The 25,454-nt window shown below is 45.5% G+C and overlaps 6 protein-coding genes across 6 annotated transcripts; 5 read left to right on the plus strand and 1 right to left on the minus strand.

Moving 5' to 3' along the window:
• Positions 1–2,777: 2,777 nt before the first annotated feature.
• Positions 2,778–9,081, plus strand: UA08_09430 (hypothetical protein; the record flags this gene model as incomplete). The annotated part of the gene is made up of 13 exons (XM_020265395.1): positions 2,778–3,052; positions 3,102–3,430; positions 3,642–4,592; positions 4,645–5,641; positions 5,693–5,719; positions 5,767–6,626; positions 6,898–6,980; positions 7,030–7,230; positions 7,336–7,842; positions 7,894–8,590; positions 8,643–8,701; positions 8,750–8,909; positions 8,957–9,081. 13 exons carry the CDS (start codon positions 2,778–2,780, stop codon positions 9,079–9,081), a joined length of 5,271 nt encoding a protein of 1,756 aa, XP_020115395.1.
• Positions 9,082–11,865: 2,784 nt separating this feature from the next.
• UA08_09431 (hypothetical protein) lies at positions 11,866–13,994 on the plus strand (the record flags this gene model as incomplete). The annotated part of the gene is made up of 8 exons (XM_020265396.1): positions 11,866–12,162; positions 12,386–12,404; positions 12,455–12,599; positions 12,712–13,033; positions 13,282–13,294; positions 13,488–13,710; positions 13,795–13,855; positions 13,935–13,994. The coding sequence occupies 8 exons, from the start codon at positions 11,866–11,868 to the stop codon at positions 13,992–13,994; spliced, it is 1,140 nt and encodes a 379-aa protein (XP_020115396.1).
• A 2,212-nt stretch (positions 13,995–16,206) lies between these two features.
• UA08_09432 (hypothetical protein) lies at positions 16,207–17,274 on the plus strand (the record flags this gene model as incomplete). Its single annotated transcript, XM_020265397.1, has 4 exons — positions 16,207–16,560; positions 16,720–16,822; positions 16,877–17,067; positions 17,119–17,274. The coding sequence occupies 4 exons, from the start codon at positions 16,207–16,209 to the stop codon at positions 17,272–17,274; spliced, it is 804 nt and encodes a 267-aa protein (XP_020115393.1).
• Positions 17,275–18,104: 830 nt separating this feature from the next.
• On the plus strand, positions 18,105–18,708 carry UA08_09433 (hypothetical protein; the record flags this gene model as incomplete). Its single annotated transcript, XM_020265358.1, has 2 exons — positions 18,105–18,239; positions 18,286–18,708. 2 exons carry the CDS (start codon positions 18,105–18,107, stop codon positions 18,706–18,708), a joined length of 558 nt encoding a protein of 185 aa, XP_020115394.1.
• Positions 18,709–20,625: 1,917 nt separating this feature from the next.
• Positions 20,626–21,374, minus strand: UA08_09434 (hypothetical protein; the record flags this gene model as incomplete). Its single annotated transcript, XM_020265359.1, has 3 exons — positions 20,626–20,754; positions 21,160–21,281; positions 21,326–21,374. The coding sequence occupies 3 exons, from the start codon at positions 21,372–21,374 to the stop codon at positions 20,626–20,628; spliced, it is 300 nt and encodes a 99-aa protein (XP_020115387.1).
• A 1,230-nt stretch (positions 21,375–22,604) lies between these two features.
• Positions 22,605–24,911, plus strand: UA08_09435 (hypothetical protein; the record flags this gene model as incomplete). Its single annotated transcript, XM_020265360.1, has 6 exons — positions 22,605–22,748; positions 22,795–23,729; positions 23,778–24,024; positions 24,057–24,563; positions 24,612–24,650; positions 24,705–24,911. The coding sequence occupies 6 exons, from the start codon at positions 22,605–22,607 to the stop codon at positions 24,909–24,911; spliced, it is 2,079 nt and encodes a 692-aa protein (XP_020115388.1).
• Between the last annotated feature and the right edge of the window lie 543 nt (positions 24,912–25,454).

A 25,454-nucleotide genomic window follows, 5' to 3' on the forward strand; every position in this document is an offset into this window, starting at 1 on the left:
GATCTGGCATATTAACAACTTATATGTGGACACTTGGTGATATACTGAATAGGCGTTTGGATCTCAGTTCTGACAGAAGACAGTATACAATTTCCAAAGCACATAGAGTAATCATTTAAACAGTGTCTGCTTCCCCAGAGAACTAAAGAGGGCGCTTACAGGAGAAAGCCTTCAAATCCTAAATCAAATATGGTAGTCTGTCAATCACGTTCCTAAACGGGCCAACCCTACTTAATCAAGACAGACTTGGGGATTCAGAAATCACGAGAGTTCCTACTCAATGGGATCTAGCACCTCAGCCTTGAATCACTGACTGCATACAATGATGATACTTGACAGTGTACTTCATCGCCTGTTTCACCAGTCTCAGTCACCTTATGTAAAAATACATTGCCGGAGCCATACCTTTTAAATAACTTTTAAAAACATCCTCTTGTGAGTAGAAGCATTACCTAGACTAATGCACTCCAAACGATAGATATGAACGTCCCGTGAAAGCGCCATTTGGGCCTGGTCAATCGTGTCAGGAATGGTCAGTGGACATATTTTCTGGATGAAGGAGCATTTATGTACCTGGTATGAATCCAATGCTTCCTCTTGTGTATCTGTAAAACACCAAGACTTCCTCTATTTGAGGCTATGCTGATTATATAAGACCCAGCTTTCTAGATACGGGTCCTTCAAACAGGGTACAGTATGTTGTGGATCTAGAACTTGATTTAAACCGAGGTGCACGCGTTCCGAAGTCTCAGGCACTGTAGCTGTGTCGCATATCAATCATTTATATTCTACCGAGACAGCTTCATTCCGTTTCTTGAACGAACCAGTCACCCAGTTTCTCGTCTCACTGCCAGTGAACAGTCATTTCGATTCATGAGTCAAAACACATTGCCCAGTCAGAATGCATTCGGGAATCAATATGCGAAGCCTCTACGTTATGGCTCAAGCGAGCTGCGTGATACTGCTCTTTATGGTGGGATGGCTATATTGGCTTTTTCGTGGTAAGGCCTACTCACACATACTCTTGCCGTGCTCACTCTCACCAGCGCCAAGTAACTCAGTGACATGAATTCTCCGTACCGGATCATATTTCAACAAAAAATTTTTTTTTAAAATCTGCCGGTGTGTGAAAAGACTACGGACCCTGAATGCGCTCGGGATAATGGTGATTGGCTTTCGGGATTATAACGTTATGGGTAACGAAAGAATGGGGCGTATCCTAACTAATTGGATCGTAACAGTCTAGGCATGTGGCGTTCCATGGTTTATAATGGCACTAGTATTGTTTGGTCCTCCAAAAAAGATCATAAAATTTGCATCACGAAGAAATTAATCTCGTTCAAAGAATAGTATAACACTAGCGCCGATGAGTGTATTGCCTTGAATAGGAAGGCAATTTAACAATTTGTCAGAAGCTTGGTACCCTAAAGAGATCTCTTCCAGCTGATTTTACATCCGATATTGTATCCTTCTGTTCCTTAGATGAGCGAAAAGATCCGCTGTAGCTTGACCCACCCATCAAGTTCACGTCTCATTCCTTCGCTTACTTCCTGAAAATCCTTGGTCAATATGTAACTTCGGCTAGTAAGCCAGCCGGTCAGTCAAAAAGGCTAATTCAACGAGATGTAGGCGAGGCAATTTTGTCTTTTTGAATATTACAACTCCAAGTAATCATGCATTATACCAGGCAAAGAGCTGCCATTAAGATGCTTGCGAATATCAAACTGAACTACGAACATGACAATCGTTGAGATCAGATAGGATATAACTAGATATGTGAAACTGTTTGAAAATTCCCACGACAGCATCACCGAGGGAAAATATAAAACATACTTTCTTCAGCTCGCGTCACTGTTAGGGATACATACAAAGACGAGCCTAATGTGACGCATTCTCGAACTCCTCTTCAACCCATGACTCATCCGTCAACACACACATAACACCTCTAAGCTGCCTCATCCGAAATCGCAATCGTTGCCCAAGTAATTCAATTGCACGGGTTTGTGCTGCATACTGTGACTCAGCCACAGCCATTGCTTCCTGAAGTGCGCGGTATTTTCTCTGCAATCCATTGAGAAGGTGTTCTAGTCTCTGTCTCTCAGCTTGCTCGTTTATTGATTGTTGACGTAGTAAAGCAAGCTCTCCTTCGGCCTTGCTTGCACGTGATAACAGACGAGTAATATTTCCGTGAGAATGATTGGTCTCTTCTGAAGAGTTCACGTCGTCTGCGTCCTTTCTAAGATGTTAGTTTCAGGGTCTGCCATATGAAGGTATACTCACGGCCATAGTGACTATATCGTAGGTAATTATCCCGATTTGACCGTATCTACTCAGAGGCTTCAGCGAAAGCTTTATGAGGCACGAGGAACTCAAATGTCGCCCTGAATATTGATATTCAATCGTGATCGGATCATCCTGGGTCGGCGTTTGACTGAGCCGTTATGAACCAACTGTGACCGCACCGTTCTACAACTAAAATGATTTGGATCAATCATCACTAAACTGTTCTTAGTCGATGTGGCCGAACCGTTCTGAATCAACTGTGGGTGAATCGATCTGGATTGACCGTGACTGAAAACCATTTTGAGTCAGCGTGACCGAATTGAACGGTATAAATTGGATGTAACGTTACCGAACGCACGGATCCTAATAAAGCGTCCCGCGTTCCAATCAGGTCACGGTGGGCAGTAGATCTTTGTACGTGGTCTCATATTATAATAATATCTAAGCAGCGTAATACCTTCTTACTTCTCAATCTAACTCAAACGACCTTCAAGATGGCAAACGAAATGGATGAGTGGCTTAATGCATATACTTTTGACAATAATTATATGCCGGCGGGTATAACCAACGAACCCAGTCCAGATCTCCAAAACCAAGTACCTCAAACAACAACTGGTGCGCCGTGGGTTGCGCCAAAGTCTGGAAGAGCACCGCCTCAGACAGCAGAATCAAATCCCGACGATAGCCAGGATGAAGAGCTATCCGATGAAAGTGAGACTGAAAACAAACTCCTAGAGGAACGTGTCAGATCTCTCGAAGAAAGCTTATAGTAAGCTGAGCATCTTTCAACTGGGAACCGAGCAGCTCACCATTACTAGCAAATATCGCAAAGGCAATGTTCGAATGAATAACAGAGTCAAGGAATTGGCCTCTAGGCGTACGCTAAAAAGCCTACAAGCCAAACTTGGCGAAATGTCCAAGAATATCGAGGACTTACAGTCCAAATTCTCCGAGATCTACGCTCAGGATAAGGCCCAAGATTTGCAGCATACGCAGCTGTCTGGAAAGGTAGAAAACCTGCAGGTTTGGGCTAGCGACATGAAACAGACTTTGGACAAGGCCGTCAATGCAATGAAGTATATGCGGGGCGAGAACGAAAACACAATTGCGTCAAGTCGTCAAAAGAACAACCACCGAATTCGTCGAAGTAGGGCATTGTGAGAGCTTGGTTTCCGGAACCGTTGATTATTTCCTTGTGTATAGGTGTTCTGACACCAGTTCGAACACTTTGAATTTGAATACGGTTGATTACATTAGTAAAATCTAGACATGAAAAACCGCTGTTTCAATTAGAATTAGCAATATAAAAGAATTGTTCCCAACGTCGACTATCATATTATTAGATAACTAGGTAACAGACAACATGCGCCGCATTCGAAGCGGCCGCTGGTTAGACGTTGCCACTGTTGGTGCGCGTGGATACGCCATTCTCGAAAGCGCTTGTCTGAAATACTTAGTGGAGGGGTTGCCAAATCCAACCAAGCAATATCCTCAATTATGGGTCTTTTTGGGCTCTGCCCAGAAGAATAAGCACTTGCGCGATCTGTTCCCAGCTAACACGTTTACTCGAGCCGATTCAGGTACAATTCGATTGCGAGGTGACGAAGCAACTGCAGCCAGTGATTCACCCATCCTTTTTGCCGATGGTGATCCGTGGAATGCTCCCGTTCTACCAGACTCAAGTCTCGCCAGGGGAGACAGGCGTTACGACCTTAACTACAATGTAGGCGCTCCCGCGGATGTCATTCACGGGTTGTATTCTAGAGTACTTTTCCTTTTTGCCGATGTCATTTGCATGTTTGCCGAAGATCTCCCAACCGGGGCCGATTTCGCTCCTCTCACAAAGCTCTGCACAGCTGATGGTCTGCCGCTTGAGGCTCGTCCCCACCTGATCATCGTAACAGGCAGTCCCTGCTCTGCGTGGTCCACCACAGCTGATTCCGCGCTACGTTCCGAGGCGTTCTCCACTGTCAGCGTTTTCTCTATAGACTCCACCCGTGACAGGCTCAGAACTTTATTGGAGACCCGCTCACAAGAGATACGTAAACTACGCAAGCATGTCATCGGACATTTGTCGGGGGTGCAGCTGCAGGGCTTTCTCTGGTCGGCGATGGCATGCTTGGCGACGAGCCCAAATCATACCTACAACTTTGTGCGTGCTTCTCGGACACAGAGCATACCAGCAGACATAGGACATAGCGTCAATGATTTTTATCAGAAGTGTATTGAGGCGGAGCTATCTGATTCGGATGCTGCTCGCTTCATCGCATCGGCTCTGATGATGGATCACTATTCACCGGAGATGCCCTGTGAGTTTTTCTTTGCTCTCCTGTCACGCACAAACTCACTATTTGAAACTAGTGATGGACCCAAGACTAGTGTTCCAGACTTTGTATCGCCCTATGATTCAAGCTACAAATTCTTTTCTAGTCGACGTGATCGAGTCTGAGATGGTCACTGAGTTTTCTCATCTTGCTGCCTATACTTCACTTGACCGACGGAAACAATTGATGACTGCCAAAAATGGTCATTACTCGGTAATAACTTCCAACCGCATATGTCTTTATTGTCTGGTTCAGGCGGCACAGCATTTTCCGCCATGTAATCATGCGCTGTGTGATCTTTGCGCCCAAAAATTTGGAAGCACCTCGGCGGAGACAGAATACCAATTTACATTAGACCAGTGTCTTCTTTGTTGTGATACCATTTCAATGACTATCGACGTCCTGCCTCCCACCATGGACCCCAGTATACTGGCCATTGACGGAGGAGGTGTTCGGGGGGTGATGCCTATTCAATGGCTGATTCTCATCCAGGAATACCTGGACGAATGTCCCCTCCAGGACGTGTTCGACTTGGACGTGAGCACTAGCTCCGGTGGATTAACAAATCTAGGCCTCCGGGCTTTGAATTTACCGATTCAAGCGTGCGCAGCGATCTTCAATCGCCTCGCTCAATGTTTGTTTGAGAAGCGCCGACGTCCTGCTTTTCCGTGGTTGTCTTCATCTATTCTGGGTCGCCCTCGCCAATGGTATTCATGGTGGAGACATGATAGCTGCTACGACGGTTTGGTGTTCGATGATATCTTGCAACAACTCTATGGTAATCAATCCCTACTTCATAGCCACTGCCGCGATCCATCCGGATCCATTAAGTCTGGGGCGAAGTTTGGAGTGGTGGCAACTAGTATCGGGGCGAAAACGAAGACGGTGATGATGGGCAATTTCAATGCCGTCAATGGCACATCTGAGGACTGCGGTAGGTTTGTTTTTGCTGCCACCACTCCACTCGCTAACGGTTCAGGCTACCAACTTATTCGACCTAAGAATATCCAACACGAACCTAAAGTGTGGCAAGCGTAGGTTTTTCCACTTACGTTGTAGTGAAATGATGCTGAAGCCGGAAATAGGGGTCGAGCAACTGCCGCGGCACCTTTGTAAGTCTCTAACGTGAGAGATTGCAAACTCGGCTAACCTGTCCTAGCATGTTTCCCCCAATTGATCTCCCAACAGGGACTTTCCAAGATGGAGGTTTAACGGACAATTTTGCTGGAGGAATTGCTCGCCGCGCAAGTCGAACCATCTGGCCAGGCTCCCGTGAGCCAGCGAGATTGCTATCCTTAGGTACAGGTAGCCCCCCACTGTCAGCCGATGATGGCTTGCCTCACTTCCGAAATTCGATTGTCGACGGGTTTCTCCGTCGCGCGTTCAACGCCTGGATGACGTCTTTGGATGGGGAAAGCAAATGGCGCGAGATGAAGAGCCAACTGGATGAATCAATCGCAGGGAATTTTCGTCGTTTGAATGTGCCTTTAGAAGAAACTTCGTCCGCATTGGATAAAGTTGCTATGATGGACTATTATCGCAATCTGGTCATACGCTATCCGAAAAGCGCACGTATGGCAAAGGAGGCTACTGTGGATTTGATTACGGCGCGTTTCTTCTTCGAACTTGACTCGGTCCCCCAACTGAATCATGTTCCGTTCTGGTGTCATGGAACCATTCGGTGTAAGGGTCCAGTTGGTCCACTTCTAGCGGCACTGCAGCAGTTAGTTCCGGATCCACTTGAGTTTGTAACTGATATCCACCGTCTTGGACCGATACGTGTTGAAAGGGACATCTGTCCATCTTGCAACCGGTTCTGCTGGCCGGTTTCGTTACGCTGTCACGACCCCACCCAATGTATTCAGGTCTACATCAAATCAGGTCGATATGGTAAATGGAGGATCAATTCATTTCCATCTACCCCTATTAAGTTGGTCAAACGGCAGCAACTAGATTCCCCGTTTGGAAAAGCCGATCATGGATGCCCTGTTCGAAAACCATGTCCTGCATGTGATTCCAGTAGGTTGCCTTTTCAGGGTAGGCGCCGGAGACGAAAGTCCAATCTCACCGCAGACCACAGACGGAAAAGGGTTTGTGTGCGCTAAATGCGTATGATATATTTTGTCTTGACCCCTTTATCTTTTATTCATTATTTCCTTCAAACGAACATATCCCTTCTCGCTCACGATGGTCCTTCACATCCACGATCGCAGAGTCCGCACCAAATATGAAAAAAGGAAACGGACTGTGTTGAAGAAACTCTGGGAATTCTTCACTTTCTGCAATGTAGAATTTCACCTCTTGATGGTGAATGGCACAGAGGCTACCGTGGTCACTGCAGGCAACTATCATCTACCTGCAGAAGAATTTCTGGTATAATCCCAATTGATGGTTGTCTCCAGCGATACTAACATCATCATAGGCAAACGCATCCACTGTTGAAAGGCTCACCATAGAGGATCTCGAGAGGACCTACGGCCAGACTACTGCCCAACCTCGCCGACAATACGTCAACTCCGAACTTGATATGGATGACTCCGCAGATGATTTAGATATGGGATACTCCACGGATGGCACTGATTTGGAGGATCTGACAGAGGAGAACAACATCTGGAACATCGTCGTCCCTGAACCACCTACCTAACTTCTGGTTCAAAATTTCATTTAAAAGGTTGCAGTGACGCATGGGCTTTTCGCTGAAATTATCTACTCGTTTGCATGTATCTAGTTTTCAAGCATGACACCTCCGAAGAGCATTGATATTAGCCAAGCATACTCATTGACCGTTGGGTGCATTGTCATCTTCCTCCTTACATTTCGCCTATGCCACACCGTTTTTGATTATCTATACCCCAGGCTTAAGCATTTGGTGCACCGTCTCAGCCTTCCACGACCACGCAGCCGTCTCTCGGGTGTTCTCCCCAAGGACTGGTCTCGGATCGCTCTAGTGGCGATTTACCTTGGTGGCACTGTAGCAAGTAACGTGATCTACGTTTCGACTCTTGCCGAAGCCAGTTCCCGGGCAGCTAAGCTTTGTCTTGCAAACGTTGTTCCTCTTATGGTGTGCAGTCATGAGGTTGGTGCTCATTTCTTTGGGGTGTCTCTTGATTTATTTCGTAGCCTTCACCGATTATTGGGAACCATGGCATTTCTTCAAGGCCTCGCCCACGGGTTTTATGAGGTAGCGTCGGCACCAGTGGATGTTCACGACAGCACTGTCGTGTATGGAATATCTGTATGTTCTTGATCGCATTCGGCAAGGCTCTGCTAAAATGATAATCGACAGGCATCGGTCATATTTGCTTCGCTCATGTTATCATCCGTCTTCAAGGCACGTGTCTACGAGCTTTTTACGCAATCACATCGTGCCTGTGCTTTGGGTCTAGTATTTGTAACTTGGAAGCACATTTACAATAAGTCAGCACTGTCGACTTGGTGCATTGCCGGTGCCACTGCCGCATATGCCCTTACGTTCTTGTTTCAGATATTACGAATAGTGGTCCGAAATCTGACATTTGCCAGACGTGCAGAATGTTTGATCAATCATCAGGGAAACAATTTAGAGGTCATCGTGTTTCCGGCTCGCCCATGGAAAATTCGAGCAGGAGAAAGGGTCAATCTCAGTATCCCCAGTGCTGGACTGATGTCCATCTTTCAACTGCACCCTTTTGTGATTACGTGGTGGGATAACAGTGAGTCGGGGAAGTTGGAATCATTCACGTTGCTCGTGAAACCGCGCTCAGGATTCACCAACAAGCTGAAAATGTTACCAAGCACTCGCCACAGGGCCTGGATTGATGGTCCATACGGACCCGATCGAGGACTAGGCACTCCCATATCAGACTACGGTCATATCTTCATGGTTGCAACAGGGATTGGAATTGGGGCTCAGATCCCTTACATCAAACAGCTTTTAGAGGGCTATCGGCGCGGAGTCGTACGGACTCAGAAGATTGTCCTGATATGGCAGATGGACTTGGAAGGTCAGTTCGAGCACTATACGTTGCTTGGTGTGTGGCACTTAAATTTTCATAGCGGATTATGATGATGTACATGATTGGCTGCAAGAGCTTGTCTCCCAGGATAGTGGATATGTGAGTGGCCGACGAAGTGGTGTGGCGATTTGCTAACTAGTGCATGAGCATTTTCGGGTCCGCATATTCAATCCCGCTCTACCACCATCTCAAGATCCGCATGACGTTGGTCAACACGAATTGATCAAAATATGGGGTGGGGATGTGGATTGGCGAGGCGAATTGCGAGAGGAACTACAGACGCAGGTGGGCGATATGCTGATAACAGGTACGACCGGGTCTCCATTTAAGCAGTTGATAGCTGACAATATGCAGTGTCTGCAAAAGCGGGAGTTCGTGACGTTTTTCGTAGAATGGCTCGAAAACGTCAACCGGTGGACTTGCTGGAGCTGGAGTTCCAGCCGTGGGAGTGGAAGCGTAGCTTTTGGTCGTATTTCTAAAACTCCACCACTGTCGAGAAGGAACCCCTACGAAACAGGCAATCCAAGTTAAGACTGGTGCAAATCATATTGTCATTATTACTAAATAGTGGATTAAAGTTATGGCGTTCTTTTTCTAATTTCATGTTGCTCTATATTTTTAAATCGAAATGAACATCGCAAGCCTAACCCTAACATGATATTAGATAACACGGCGTCGACCCGGTAGACGAGCAAGGGACTCTAGTATCGAACGAAAACCTGCCATCGCCAACGTGGAGACAACCGATAGCCAGCAAAGACATCAGTGGCTGCTAGTATCCCAGTGAATGCTAAGTTGGATGATGTGATTCAAGTCTCGAAGTGACGGGGATCACCACTTCGGGCAGATCGCTGATCATCTCTGGGAAACGTTAAAATTAGTAGCAAGATAAGGTTACGAAGACGCGCCTGCGCTAGTTCTCGAGTGACAAGAACAACCTGCGGTTGGCATTGGACTATTCTTGGTTCATTTGTTCCAACGCGCCAATTTGAAGAGCAATTTTTCGTAAATCTTGCCCAGAGGGAAGAGCAGCGGACTGTTCAGGTTCAACAGCGTTTAGCTTTATCCGCTCGAATAGGAGCGATAAGTTGATGTCAGAAGCCATGTGGGTTCAACGTACCAATGTTCCAGAACAAACCGCGTCTTGAAAGATTAACGGCGATCGCTTCTGGTGCCCATTGTGCGTATACGTTCCGGTCTCGTAACCGTTCCCTTTTGGTTTTAGACAATGCGTAAATCAGAAATGGAACGTTTCCCGTATATATTGGATACGCGTCTTGTAGAAGAACATAACTGACCACTCTCGAAACATGGCGCCAATCCTGCATTCGCATGCCTCCATGCCTAGAGCAGAACCCCAAATCGTGATTCGAACCCGATACATGATCATGCTAGAAGAATGTGATGGAAGAATTCCACTTGGTCACAAGATTCTAGCAGCGGTCTCACAGTGGGTTCTTCTAGCGGGTTACTTGGTGATTCCCGGCACGTTTACTTCGCTTCAACGATCAAATTTGCTGAGCGACGCGTCAGCTAGATTCGTTCAGACGGTGAAAAACCCGCCACTGTTAGCTATCGCCTGCATCTGTTTTGTCTTCGGTGCGGCTGTGTTGATATGGCTCGCATGGAGATGGAGGTACAACTACCTTTGGCTCTCTCAGTTATTTAGGTCGGTAGCCCATTATGATTTAGGTGTCCGGCTAACGGTCCATTAGGCCTACGATCCTCAATTCACTAGCAGGGTTTCTAACCACATTGGTCAATATCTACTCAGCGCAAGACGGGGACTGGTCTATCATGGCGCTTCTGACCGTGATTCTAACCGTCGTGGTGATGGTTGTGTCCGCGACACTGACCGCATACTTTCGTTATGTTAGGTTAGCGGATATCAAAGCAGAACACGAAAAAGAAATGAGACATGCTGCTCTTCTACGCTGGCGAAGGGACCTTGAATCGGTGTCTTAAGAATTTGTGTGTTATCGTCACCGCTTTGGCGATGTCGCTGATGCTGCTGGTTTTTATTATTTACCGTTGAAATAAGCTTATTAGCACTCTTAGAGGTCTCAGAAGCCTTATTCTTGATAGATTTACAGTAGCTGGAAATTAATTCTTTTGCTTTACTGGAGTCCTTGAAATTGATTTTATAGATGATTGGAGGCATCCTATGGTCATCACTTACGGCTCAGTGTTTGGTCTTTGCTAGAGATTTTTGCATCACGAAGTTCCTACAACAATTCATCCAGAGGAAACTATTCAATCAGCATATTTCGTTCCCAATTTCCATTTGTATATTGATGCACAAAGTCAGCTTATAACAATGGATACAAAATTGGGTTTCAAAAGACGAGGACTTGTGTCATAGTACCATGTTCATATCTGGACATGATCAGTGCCAGCATCATGCGATTTTCTCAAGTCTCACACCCTGAAGAGAAAAAAAACCAGTTCCACCTAACCATGAGTGAGATATTGCAGCCACACCCAAAAGATGCAACCCAACAATTTCTTAGCTCCCTTAGAAATGGAATATTCATGCAGTTCATGTCTCACATTTTGTTCATCTATTCATAGCAGCCATGAGCGCCACTGGTCGGCGGCTCCAGTTCTGGATATGTTGGTTTCGTATCGGTGAGATGAGTGGTATTGGTGCTCGCTCCAATAGCGAAGGACTCACGGTAGTATGAGGACGTGATAAAAAGCCTTGTTAACGATGATACCCACGTAAATTATCGAATGATGGCGACTAAACGCTCCAGGGCTAAGGTATATACACTACTCTCAAAGCGGAAAATGGTCTCCGCTGATTTCCTTTGCACGGATTCCCACGTGCTAGATCACGTAATACATTCATGTGATGTACGAGCCCTGAGATAAGATGGAATATCTAGGGCTGTGTTCCTCTTGGCTTTGTGTATTGTTACTTGCTACTGTACAGCATTTGCCTTGATATTAGCCTGATCATAGTCAATAGCTACCTCTTAAGAGTTTTGAAAACAGTAACAGAATGGCATCATCTACCAACGCCCAACGACTACACATACTAACACGAGTGATCGTTGTCGTGAACAGAAGATTGTTGACGGATCGTCACGGAATCACGTGATCTTGCCACGTGACTCTCCGACCATGTTGGAGCTCAGATCACATGACTTTGAGCGAATACAGAGCGTTCGCACCCGTCTTATATACCGTTACCAATATCGCCCCATTAAGGGGATTCCCTTCTTGGTAAAGCGGTTTCTTGCTCTGACAGGTCATACTAGATGTACCTCCACGTTAGCCTAGTCGCAATCAAGTGTTACTTCTCTTCCAGATCCTTCAAGAACCCTGAAAAGCACAAGACGGTTCATACGGCACCGAACGGGATTTCTTACAGCACAAGACGGCGCATACAGCACCAGACGGGATTTTTTACAGCACAAGACAGTTTATACGACACCATACGGGATGCACAAGACGGTGTATACGGCACCAGACAGGATTTTTTACAGCACCAAACGGATCGTTACCAAGATCAAATGGGAATAACACCAACATCGAACGTGAGCGCAAACGGAAACGTATGCTGTTGGTGCGAATTGGCGTCAGCACGACTTATTGTCTGCAGTTGTCCTTTTTGGCGTCTAATGGTTTTTTTTCTTGGTTTCGCTAGATGACTCGGTCTGTCCCTGTGTACTTAGTTCGCGAATTTGGTCGTCTTCCACTCGATCTAGAGTGAGGTATATTTATCTCAACTTCAATGGCATTAAATTTGTGCGGAAAAATACAATTGTCCTCTGCAAGCATACCGGTACCTCTATACGTATGTAGCACAACTATTGCATTTTCTAACTAACAGCCCTACAATTATAGACAAACCCTTTCCACAATACTGTAACAACAAGTGCTGCGATGCCTTCTCCAGGACCGGAACAACCCTCAAGCGCCAAACCGATTATACCCGATTCCAAGAAATGCAACAGTGGCCACCCGGGGCAGCAGCCATCCCGGCCAAAATGTACACCTTATTTCAGCACCTTGATAAAGGCTTGCTGGCACTCTTTCGGGAGGCCAAACTCCACGAACGGTTCACCCTTTAATTTTTTATCATTCCTCGCTACATTCAAAAGTGATCGTGTTTACAACCTCCTTCAAAGCCGCCAATGTATGATGCTTATTGCTCGAGAATATACGAGGGTCCAGCAAGAAGAACTATCAAAAAGGATAGGCCTAGAAGAATCGAGGACTCGTGCGATTCGGAGGCTAACGTCTGAAGAGACAAAGGAGGACCTGGGCCCAGTGGATGTCCACAAATTTGCTGATACAATTACTGAAGCACTGAGATGGCAAAGCCTTGTTTATGCCGTTGGTGTTCCCGAAATTTTTCTCATTGACTATGATGATGAGGACACAGACGTCTGGGGGGATATACCACTGCCTAATATCGAGTCAGTGAGTGACAAAGAGTGGCCTTTTCTCCTCAGCACACTACTTTCACCAACCCTGGGCCTCAAAGAAACATGTCTGAGACTCTCCGGAGTCGTAGATATGATCGAACGTTTGAGGGGGGTGGAGAAATTGGGGTCTAGAGAAAGTCTCATCAGGAATATCGAGCAACGTATTGAGCATGTGCTAGGCTCCTGGAAGGACCTCCCGGGTTATTTAAGTCAGGATGAGGATGACTACAATACGACGGACAGCGATTAGCGGACGGTAACATTCAGCACCTAGCATCCTCCATACAATCGGATGGCCCTGAAGATAAGACGGTTTGCCAACATTTTCAAATAGCGCACACAACCTTTAATATATAATTATGCGTAAATGGGACTGCAGACATTTCTTACTGCCCTGGAATGCGCGATTTAAATTTCATAAGAGGAACTGTATCTAATCTCACCTCTAGCTACTAAATTATTAAGGCCAATACAAGTGTTCATTGCAATTGAAGATCACTACGTGCATCAGTGGTACGGAAAATTGTTAGACCTTCTAAATTGGCAAAGATGGGACATGTACGACTTTAAAAAGCACGATGGTTCTCTGGCAACATTTACAAGCCACATGACACAACTAATTGAAAGTCTGGAGCGGCCTGTCGACGGTGACTTTTGGGAGGCTGATTCACAGTATGAGTCATCAGAGGACGGAACTTTGGAGGACAGAAATATATTTCTTGAATAGTATTACTTGTTCAAATAACTTTCATATAGTTCACATACATCTATACTTACCCACGGTTCTGATGCGTCTACTGACATTGTAGCATCCCATGTTAGTAGAAACGATTTGAGAATGGCGTCGGTATAAATTTTGAGACAAATCTTTGATACTTCAATTTGATATACTACAGATTCGGTTGGCCGCTGGATCACATTCGATACGCAACTGGTATCTTTCTGCCTTGATTTGATATTTTAGTTATAATTTCAAACCACTACAATTACCAGCTTATAATAATGACAGCTGATATTAGCACCAGCACGTACTGGTATTACGTTGTACCAATGCGAACCCGTCATGACTGTAAGGGTCTTCAAAACATCCTGAAGATAATTGCGATTAATGCGAAATTATTCCTAATTTGTCTATTGTATATCTTGTCTTCACTTAGTAGTGTTATGTGGCTCCGTGGCTGAATGAGGAAATTTGGTGCCAGCACCAACCCTGCAGGGCTAAACAATGAAAGCTAGTTATAGGAATACAATATAAAACAAGGGAATTAAGGCTAGAAAATGAACTATACCGAAGAATTATCACGATGCATATGCGGCAATTGACTTCGAAAGCTTATGATAGAAAGACAATGTCTATTTCAAAGTAACAATGTGACACAACCTACGTGACTCACATATATGTTCGTATCATGCAACCAGCCACTTTGCGAGGGAATATTTGATCTGACCAATCCAGTACATGTTCAGCTTCCGCTATTCCAATCAAAATCACCGACGGATGTATTTATCTTCCCCATTTTCTTCTCTTCCATCGTTGTCAGATTCTGTCTAGACCGGATCCAGTTGGACTACTCTAGTCAGAACTTATTCCCCTCCTTTAGATCTACTGGTGTTGGGGGAAGCTGGTCTGTATCGGGTTCATGTCAGGAGTGAAGGTGGTGATAACTTACGGTTAGTATGAATGCTCTCAACCCGTTTGGCGCCGTATGCACCGTCTTGAGCGGTAAGAAATCCCGTTTGGTGTCGTATGCACCGTCTTGTGCTCTGTAAGTAACATTCCTATTTCATGTCAACATCCATTTCCCACCCGCTGTCTGTAGATACAACTCGTGCTAGTAGAAATTCCAACCAAGGTCCCAGTTTACTCACAGGCAAACCCTTTCCTACTCTATGTTGACGTCGATCCGAGTTGCTGCCAAACCGAGGTGGTAATGGTTCAAGTTTGTGTCAATTAGGCTGAATCTAGCGCTGAAATTTACTTATCGGTAATGCTCGGTTCGTTTTCATGTTAATTCTCATGAATGTCTTTAAGGATATGGGATTGTTCTCGTTCTCAACCACGAGCCACTGTTGTTGAAGGTCTTGACCTCAACTACATAAGCCGTCTATCTCCGTGTATCCCCACTTCATTACTTCCCAGTCCATCCTGAGTATACCTTGCTCAAAATGACTTTACCTATTTACCGCATCTAATCTTATTGTTTGATCTTTACATGTACGCCATCAGTATGAAAATAGTATTTCTCAATATGCTACTTTATCATTACTTATCATCTTCAATGCGTAACGGCCTAACTAAAGTCGGCGTCAAGACGAGTTGGTGTCAATTCAGGTTTGTGTCAACGCTGGTAAGGCCTTTACTCTATGCTTCTCCTATGTATATCAATCTTCTTACTGTCTTGGACACCCTGCTTATATGTGTTTGAGTCATGTATTTTTCTGTTGCGAGTTGATCGACTGTAAAGCTTCACGCCTTTGCATCTGGGGTAATCTTCTGCGATTTTATCAGCTGTGGCTCGGAAAGTGACAAAGTTGCATGGGTGATCCATTTGGTCGCTGGCTCCGGTTCCGGATATGCTTTGACATCTAAATAAGTATAGCTTCATCAAATGTAGAAAAATTACTTCATCATCTCACGGCGGAAGGGGAACATGCCGATCTAGAGGGAGAGCGTGCCAATCAAGCAGAGGTAAAACGCTCCATACAGCTTTTAAACATCATCTAATGCTTGTCCAACAGTGCCTTGTGATGACCTTACTAGTCGAGTTCAATCCATACTTGGTGTTCAGCGTGAACTCCCGTTGGCCGTTTGAAATCAGCCAAATTAAGTTGGGAGCATATTGGGATGGTGTCGATCCGACTTGGTGTCAAAACCGAGTTGGTGACGGTTCAAGTTGGTGTCAAATAAACTGAAACTATACACTCGAATTTACTTACCGGTAATTCTCGGTTCGTTTTCGTGTTCTCTTGATTGCTAATTCTCACTGATGTCTTTGAGGATATGTGATCGTTTCATCTCGCCTCATGAAGAGGACAAGGAGAGTATTGTTGTTGTTCTCAATCAGGAGCCACTATTGTTGAAGGTCTTAACCTCAAGTATATAAGCCGCCTATCGCCCTACATCCATACTCTCTTAGTTCCCAGTCCATAGTGCGCAAGTTAGTCAAAATGACTTTACTTTGTGGGCCATCGATTTCTGTGTACAAGGCGACCACTCTTCCATCCAACCTTGCTCGGGACTTCAACAACAAAAACAATAACAACAATGAGCTTGTTCACGAAAGGAGGTCAATCCAGTCGCTGATCGACAGCTCCAAAAAGCCTCCGTATGCGCGAATTGATACCATTCTTACCAACTTCTTCCCGGAAGAGTACGGAGAGGGCTTCTATGGAATGGAGGTAGGAGACGTCCCGTGCCGACCGACCTTTCTCCAAAAGATGGACCTCGACGCTGTAGACAAAAACTCCAATCCTGTGCTGCGAACCAATCATCCGAATCTGCTGAATCTTCTAGATATTTCGGTCTGTGGAGATAAGTTGTTTCTCCATTATGAAAGGCCAGGAATATCCTTGGGGAAGCTCCACAAATCCACAATGTTGGATCGAGTCGCAGTAGCGACAATCTGCAAAAAAGTACTTCAAATACTATTCATATCTAAAACGAAGACTAATGCTGCATAGTTGTTACATGGACTGATCTATATCCATGAGGCTCTCAATGTCAGTCATGGCAACTTACATTGTGGTGGAATCTATCTCAGTGATGAGGGCGAAATCAAAATTGGTAAATCATTGAGAAGCGTGAAGAATTAAGACCACTCTGCTGACAACTCGATAGGAGATGTAGGAAAGAGCATGACCCTGAGAGGAAAGGCGAAAGACATTTCTTGCGATGTGCAAGCGGTTTTCCAGATTGCCAGTCAATTACTTAGTCTCGACAGGAGCACAGATACGACCAGCATGTCATGGATTATAGCAAAGAACTTCGTCACCATGCCGAGTACTGTTGATCCTCGAACACTTCTCAAGGTAAGAATGCTCTGCGAGATATGTAGATCAATAGAACTAATGGCTACATAGCACCCGTTCCTGAAACTCGGCCAGGGTTCCTGGTATCTGTCATCTATCGGTGGTTTGCTCTCATTCATGCGAACAACAGGTCCTCTCTCGCACAGCGACGAGAAGGCTAGCGAGGAGGAGATGGCGACACGGTCAGATAAAGAGTTGTCTTCCTAAAGCCGTTGACTCGGGGCTACCAAATCTGCGTATCGATTGTCACGATTGGAAAACTTTTACTGTAGTAATTCATTGATGTGGTCTTCCTATTGATAATATTCTGCAATTTCTTTTTGCAGACCATGCAAAAGATCATGCATAATTTGGATATTTATAAGTACGAAATATTATCTCCCAATCAATCGACTCCATCGTTCTTGCAACACGCCTTTCTACTTATCCAAATATTTTTTTCTGCTCTCATCTCCCAATTTCACCTTCAATTCTTCCAACACTTCTGATTGAAATTTTCAAAGCCCAGATCAATCCGACAACCAGTTCATATTTGGCAATATCGAGCGACACCAAGGGATGTACCTTTCCATCACGGATCATGAACGACGAATCATAGGTTCCACCACTGTATAAGCAAAAGTTTTGATGGATAAGATTACGTGCAAGTGAAATATAGCAATGCCGTGCGGAAAAAACTGGGGAGCTTTCTGTCCGAGGTTCTGTCATGACTTTCCTGTTCTAAGTCAATGTCTCCGCTGACCACAGAGCTGAAGAAGGAAGACTGCGAACAAACGATCGCCCGATGCACTTTAAAAATCTGACTACCACACTGTATTTCGAGGTCTGAACATTTATCACTAAACAGTTCTTCCATAAACGGAAGAGGTTTAGATGATCCCATCTTGATCTACTATGTTACTTGAGGTGATCAAGCGCGTAGTATATGATTGTTCATATTCCAAATACGGAGGATCGAGAGATGAGACTCAAATTAGGTTGGATCTTAGTGCGGAATCTCGGCCAGGTGGAGCTCCAAGAAGGACTCACCGACAGGGATGCCGCAGAAGAAAGATTTCGCCTCGCCCGCCGCGCCATGGAATGTTTTGAGCAAAGATCGTTTCGGAATCAAGGCCTTGAAGACCCGTTTACAAGAAACTGTTACCGCAAATGCGCGTGAGGCCTTCCCACATGTAGGTTCCGCTCCTGCCGGTGTACGGATGTTGTTAACGAAAGTAGGTACGGGGTGAGATTAGCAGAAAGCTCAAAGACTGTCAAAATGAGCTTGAAGGCTTAGGAGCGGAACGCGAAACTCCCGAGCAGCAACTGGGGTATCTATTAGGCATTATGAACTCTTTTCAGGCCATCACACAACAGGCTTTGAGTACGAAGAAATACAGCTCTAGCGATTACTTTGATAAGCATACAGAGCTCCGGTTTGCTACGAGGATTGTGAATCGCAATGATACCTTTTCTAATGATATGGCTTTGTGGGGGCACAGATACAGGTTTGCGCGAGAATCTGAGAATGAGGATAGCTCTGGTTCGGAGAAAGATCGCGATGACGAGGAGAGTGTGGATAGCCTCCTTGCTACGGTCGAAGTGGCAAGATTGGAGGTTAGAAAGGTCAGCAGCATGCCTGAGCTGGAAGATCTTGTTTAGAACATGGAGATAAACGACGTCTTCAAGCCGAGGACTCAAATACGCCCTTGGATTGAGAAGCAATACCGTGACTCGCGAGGCTTTGAAATTGGCACATTCAGCTTTACCTTGCTTTTCACGACTATGAAACAGCAATCTGATCATTGGACACCAATTGCACGCGGTTATATTAGCGATGTGGTGACCATGACGCATAAATTCATATCGAAAGCTCTAGATATAGTTTGTCCAGATCATCGAGTAAGGCACAACTTGATGTCCGCTTTGATGGACAGGCTGTTGAGCCGATACAAAAATGCAATCGACAAAGTGAACTTCTTCTCAATGTGGAACGGTCAGGCACGCCTATAACTCTCAACCATTATCTCAACTCCAACCTCGAAAAATGGTACTTATGCCTAGACAACCACTCATTCAGAATATTACTGACTCTGAATATAGTCGACAAAACCGGTTCTCGTCCGCTATAGCAAAGAAGACGTTCGACGACTGTTCACACGGAGAGGTGGTCCGATTGCAAGATTTAAACCATCAGCATCATATGAGCAATGAAGCACATGCTGTGCAGGATATACATGATATCTTACAGTCCTACTACAAGGTAGCCCGAAAGCGATTTGTGGATAATATTTGCATGCAGGCTGTAGACTACCATCTCGTGACAGGACCAGAAACGCCAATGAAGCTGTTTTCTCCTTCATTTGTGAAAAGTCTTTATACAGAACAGCTTGGGGCTATCGCCGGTGAGGAAGGGGCACTGAAGCGTAAAAGGCGTCAGCTGATTAAGAAGATCAAAGATCTTCAGGAAGCTAGAAGAATACTCTTCTGAATTGATACTTGCTAGCGAGATATGTAATCTTATGCGCCCAATGAAATCTTTCCGCTGCCTCAATTTCAGGCAACTTAATTTCGTCTGAACTTCCTTTTGAATTTTCTATTTCCGCTCTTCACTTAGCACTTTTCAAGTGGGAAGCGAAAATAATCTTTGAAGGTGTCCCAATCAAGGTGGTAGATCGCTTGAACGTCACTGTCCTTCAAGACCTTGCAATCACCCTTGTGGCTATTATTTTTCCATCCGATCTGTTGGCACTCCTTGAAGGAAGTTGATTTCATTTCATGAAAGCAAGCGGAAATCTCACCTCATTACAGGACCAGAATAATGAGCATTTGGCACACTTGCGGGGAGAATGAACCTTATTCCCGCACCCGTGACACATATATTGTATGAGGGCAATGCCGCATCGTACTTCTCAGCGCATCCTCTTCTATCATCCTTCTGTTGCTCGCTCATAGTACGATTTGGAGACGATGCGATATGTTTCAATGAGAGGCGGCAATTTCCTTATATTCGAATTTGGCTTAATAGAAGGTGAAATGACACGCAATCCATTAGGCAGAAGCGCACTAGTGTTTCAAGTGAAATCAGTCACTTCATAATTGGATCTCCGTCTCCACATGAGGGTAGCAAAAATACATCCGCAACAAGAACCCCGATGAAGCAGTTCATCACTTGAGTACAGATCTCAAAAAGTTCCGAGCAAAGAATATAATTCCAGCTTGAAGCTACAGGATCTGGGGGTAGCCAAGTAGCTAGAAGGTTTCTTGCATATCCACATTCATGAAATTACATAGTTCATCCATCCTGTGTTTCCTTTTCCCATTCACTTCGTGATCACTGAACCGGGCAATGGGGAATCATTCATACGAGGCGATCGCTATGAAACGTGACTCGAACGGGTGCCCCCCTTCGACAAGATCACAACAACTTTGCCGTCATGGGTGTCAACCTGCAAAGAGCTGTCATCGGATGGTAGGCGGATGTTAAGAGAAGTACCCTCAACACATTTCAACGTGATATGACTGGATTGATCTATCGCTTCCTGCCCTGTGCCTCTTTTATTTAGCTTACTTCACAAGTCAGGAGGAAAGTTTCTCACTCTTTGCTTCATTCAGCTGTTGTTCGAAATTATTGTAGAGGTCTTCCAGGAACCGTTGATATTCTTCAATCGAAGAATATACATTCATGACGCTGGCTTCATAGACCGACTATAGAATCAATGATTGTATCAAATTTGTTGATGTTGCTGGATCGAGTAATAGATGTGGCTGAGAGCCTTCCAATATATACTGAAGTAGAGAAGGATTTTCAACCAGAATTCTCTAAGGATAAATAGGATTTCCTAAACTGCACAAGTTCGACATCACAGTGTTCTGTTTCTTTGTTGGAATCATATCTTGGCAGCAACCACACATATCATATTCTCCGAGTGTCTGAGGCATTTCTCTTTATAGTCGTTTGCGTCGGTCGTTTTTGATGCATTAATTCAGCAAGAACAGCACGACTGTTGGCAGCTGCAATGTAACTCAGACAGATTCACGAGCGTGATATACTGGATCCATCCACATTGCGCTACTGCAAGCGCTACGCTTTGCCTCTGGATGGGTACAGACCTCGTGATCTGTGATAGCCAGTCTCTGGTGGCTGAGACACCAGTCGAAGTGTTCGTACTGGAAACACTTGCCTGAAATTTGTTGTAGGCACTGAGGGCTTGGTTTATCAGCCATCGCATCAGCTAGAATGGATTTAAAGCTTAGCATTTGTTTTCACAAGTCATACGATCAATCTCGGTAATAATTTCTGTGAAGAACTGGCCGTCGTGATCCATGATTCTGCAGCTTATGGGATTTTTCTATCGCGTGTGGTATAATCAAAGAAAACCATGAATGTGATCGGAGGATAAGTAGGTAAATGTCTGTTTGGATCGCTGCAGGTGCAACCGTTCTGATATACCTTGTACGGTCATTCCGGGAATAACCAGCTGATGGTCCACTCCGATCGAGTGGGGCAGTCTTGCACATGTTTAACACCGCAATGTTGAGTCCTGATTGGTCATATTGGGTCAGAACAAACAAAATAAGCTACTAAAATCAGGACGATCGAAAACACCGTGCCGGCGGACAACTTAACGCCGAAACAGGCAATGTAGCGCGGACAAATAATACAGAGGAGATTTACGATGTCTCCAAGGCTGGATCCACGGAGTCTGGACTGTGACTCGACCATTTCCGGACCATGCCAGCTTGCGCAATGCCTAAGCATTACGCCCCAGAGCGAGCCCCTTTCGAGTCATGAAAAGTCGATTCGAAGTCGGTAAGAATAAATCTATCAACTAAAGCAATTTTCAACGGAAAGATTACTTCACCGAGTTTGGGTGACAGCTTGTTGCAATGCATGGGGACAAGGAGACGTCAACAAGGAAGCATTGAGCTTGTTATACATTTAAAGACGCGCAGCCAAATTGATTCAAAATGAACCAAAGGAGAGTGTAACAATCATCGGCGAGCGCTCTATAGCGACACCTCAAGCGACAAAAGGTCAAAGATTGGCAGAGGTGACGAATTATTCATGGATCCTACCTGAGAGTTCTCGTAGTCAAGGATCAATACTCCCAGTTGCGACCACCAAGAACCAAAAGTGTATTCACGGCTGGAGTTTATGTTGCCCGTATTGGATACTATGGGTTTCACAAGTTTGGTGAACTCACGTGGAGCCATGGATCGTTAAGTAGGTCCCTTGCCGTGCTTCGGTGTTTTGGTTCCCATGTGAGCATCCTTTTTACAAAATTAATGAACATCCTCTTTTCTTCTCCACTAATTTGGGTAATATTAGTCTCCGAACTCATTGTTGGTATTCCCGAAGGTGGTTTGAGGTTCCCTAATAAAAAGATTAGCCAGTCCGATTCATGTAGACGCTATTTTAGTGAAGACTTACCGTCGGGATCATAGAACATTGATGTCCTCCGACCCCGCAAAAGTAGCTCTTTCGGCGGAGGTCCTAACAAAGCTGTAATGTTCTTCATTTTCTTTCACCATTCACCTCTCTCAGAGCAGTCATGATGTCTTCCGCTGCCGCCAGCCCACAATCAACCATTCCCCCAAGCCAACGGAGACGTTCCCTCCTCGAGCTTTCCGAAAAGCTCCGAGAGCTGGCTAATATGCAGGTCCAGCCAGAATCAGACAACATAGGGAGCATGCTTGAGGTATAATCCAGACCATCATCATAGCGGCAGCTAGCTAATGAAATAGTTTCGCGATCTTATTCACCAGCTCTGCCAGGAGGAACCGGCAGTTGCACAAGCCATCGCTATAGCAATACGAGAAAACATTCCAGACCTGGCTTCGCGACCACCCTCAAAACGAAAACAAAGACAAGATCCGCCTTATCGGCCGAGTCACGCGATGCAGTCAGCTCCAAGGAAGAAGCGATGTACTGCCGACCAAAACGCACTTGAAGAGCCTATGACTCCGGAGAGTCCGATACTAGAGAGCGAAATTTCGGAAAATGAGGAAACGTTAAGTTTCACGACTTGTCTTGACACCGATGGGCTCAGACCCGTATCTCAGCATGGAAGCAAGGTAGACATTTACTCGACGTCGCTTGCCATGGATGAAGAGAACACCGCAAGAAGCGACTGCAACACAATGTCCATAAGCAACACCAGGCAGCGAACAGAGTCGCCATCCGTGTCTGAACAGGATCCCAGCGAGAGTGTGTCCTTCCTGGATACGGTCCACCAGATGGTCGACATCATCCACCTGCTGAACAAGTATCAAACCGATCTGCCACGCACTGTCCATCAAAGGATCCTGCAGAGTCTTCACACCACTCAGGAGCCAGTCATGGACTTAACTGCCCATCAATGGTCGGACGGGAGGATGTGGATGAAGGTGCTGGAGAGGGGATCTGCCACCAATCGGCGGTGTTCCGTACTCAACATGCTGGAATATATCGGCGCCTCGAAGTGGTACGACAGTCAGATTGAACATGCCAAGCGCACAGTCTATACCAGAGAGAACAAACCTGTGGGTGAGAAGGGAGCAGCAACGCATGTGCTGGACCGCATCACAGAGTATAGTTTGCTGAGTAGAAAGACCATTACCAACCAGTGCTCGAGGGGGAAGAGATTACGCGAGCTTGTTGAAAAGGTCGGACTAGGAATTCTGATTAGCCCTAAGATTTGGTGAGTTACGATGAATCAGGTGATTTTATATGCTGACCACGCACCCAGGGAGTATACAAAGAGAAAGGGACATCAGTTCAATCAGCTGGTCCAAGACTTCCAAGCAGATACTCAACTATTGGCACTGTTTCGAATCCTTACTCCACAGGTGGAGCAACTGGTCCACGAAGGCCGCACGAACCCGGAAGTGATGTACGGAGCTTTAAGAGAGAACAATCTGATCTCTGAAAACGAATTGCAAGAGATGAAAGCAAAACATCCATCAGAATCTGTGAGATTCCCATATCCAGCTTCTGTAGGTTTAGGATTGGGCTAATAACCACACAGGACTCCATTTCCGCGGTCGCCTTGAACAAGGCGGTCGATCGACTAACCAGTCAGGTCAGCACTCAATTATTCAATAAGCGGAAACTAGATGCAAACGACACGGTCTCAATCAATGGAAGTGTGGAACTCTCGATCGATTTATTCGCGCGACTCCGGGCAGGACAATGGCTCGATTCTTGGGCCCTCATGGCAGTCATGCATATCTCAGACCGACCAGATTTCGTCAGATTTGGCGAGAGCATTCCATTGGACAGCATCGGAAGACATGGCCAGATGCGGCTGATCAAGCGACCTTTTCAAGGCTGGGCAGGAAAGATCGCAATGTTCTGGACAGAAGTAGAAGACAGCACGCCGCTTATATTATACTGTCCCGTCAATCATAAAAATTCACATTTTACACTGCTCGAGATCAACGACAGCGAAAAACCTATTCGACATTATGACTCACAAGCACCACTGACCGCTATGGATGGCACGAAGAAGACAAGGGTTGCAGCTCTGGTCGAGGTCAGTCTCTCCGCAAGTGGGCGAATGCATTTGCTGATGATAACATAGGATGAATTTGGTGATCTAGGATACGAATATACCGAAGCGGTAAGCGCCTCGCTTTCATTTACCTTATAGATTGATCACCACTGACATGTGTAGCCGACACCGCAACAGCGCGATGGCTGGAGTTGTGGCGCTCGAGTGGTTTGGAGCTTCAGACGACTAGCCAATGGATTGGATATTGGGTCATGGGAGACCGTGCTGAGCTCGGAGGACATAAACATGGAGATCGTGAATGGGCTCAAGGCATCTGTAGAGTCGAATGCTATGCAGAAATATAGCCGAAGACGCAAACGTGATATTTAATCATCGGCATTGCTGGGTAAATTAAGAGCGAGAGCAGAGCTGCGTAGAATTCAACCGACGGCTAGACTAGTGCCTAAACAATGCAAACAGACCGAGCTGGGCGATGAAGTTACGGGTCACGTGTATTCACGTTATCGGTACGGAAAATCCATAGCTCCTCTACTCGATGTTAAATTTACCGAACTAGGTCTAGTGTTATTTTGACCAGCATAGCGACTCGCCGCCACTTTGTTTAGCTTTACACACGCCCACTCAAGCCTAGTCTAAGTCCAAAATAGGAAAGCGGTGTGAAGCTTAATATTTCCATGAACAGCTTAGCGTTTATCCTCGGGATAAACAACCCGCAATTTGGCAAGCTTCCAACAAACTATGGCATCGTTTCTTTTCTTTCCTCCCTTCCTTTCGTTCACTGTACTGTCTACGAGTCTACATAACACATTACCCCCGTTCCAAGTTGAAGTCTCAGACCAAACATATTACCTGCTACAGATAATGAATCGCCGGCCCGATATATGAGGTTTATCTCGCCCGATCTACCTTCGA

Source organism: Talaromyces atroroseus (assembly GCF_001907595.1).
Source record: "Talaromyces atroroseus strain IBT 11181 chromosome Unknown scaffold_22, whole genome shotgun sequence".
Taxonomy (NCBI): Eukaryota; Fungi; Ascomycota; class Eurotiomycetes; order Eurotiales; family Trichocomaceae; genus Talaromyces; species Talaromyces atroroseus.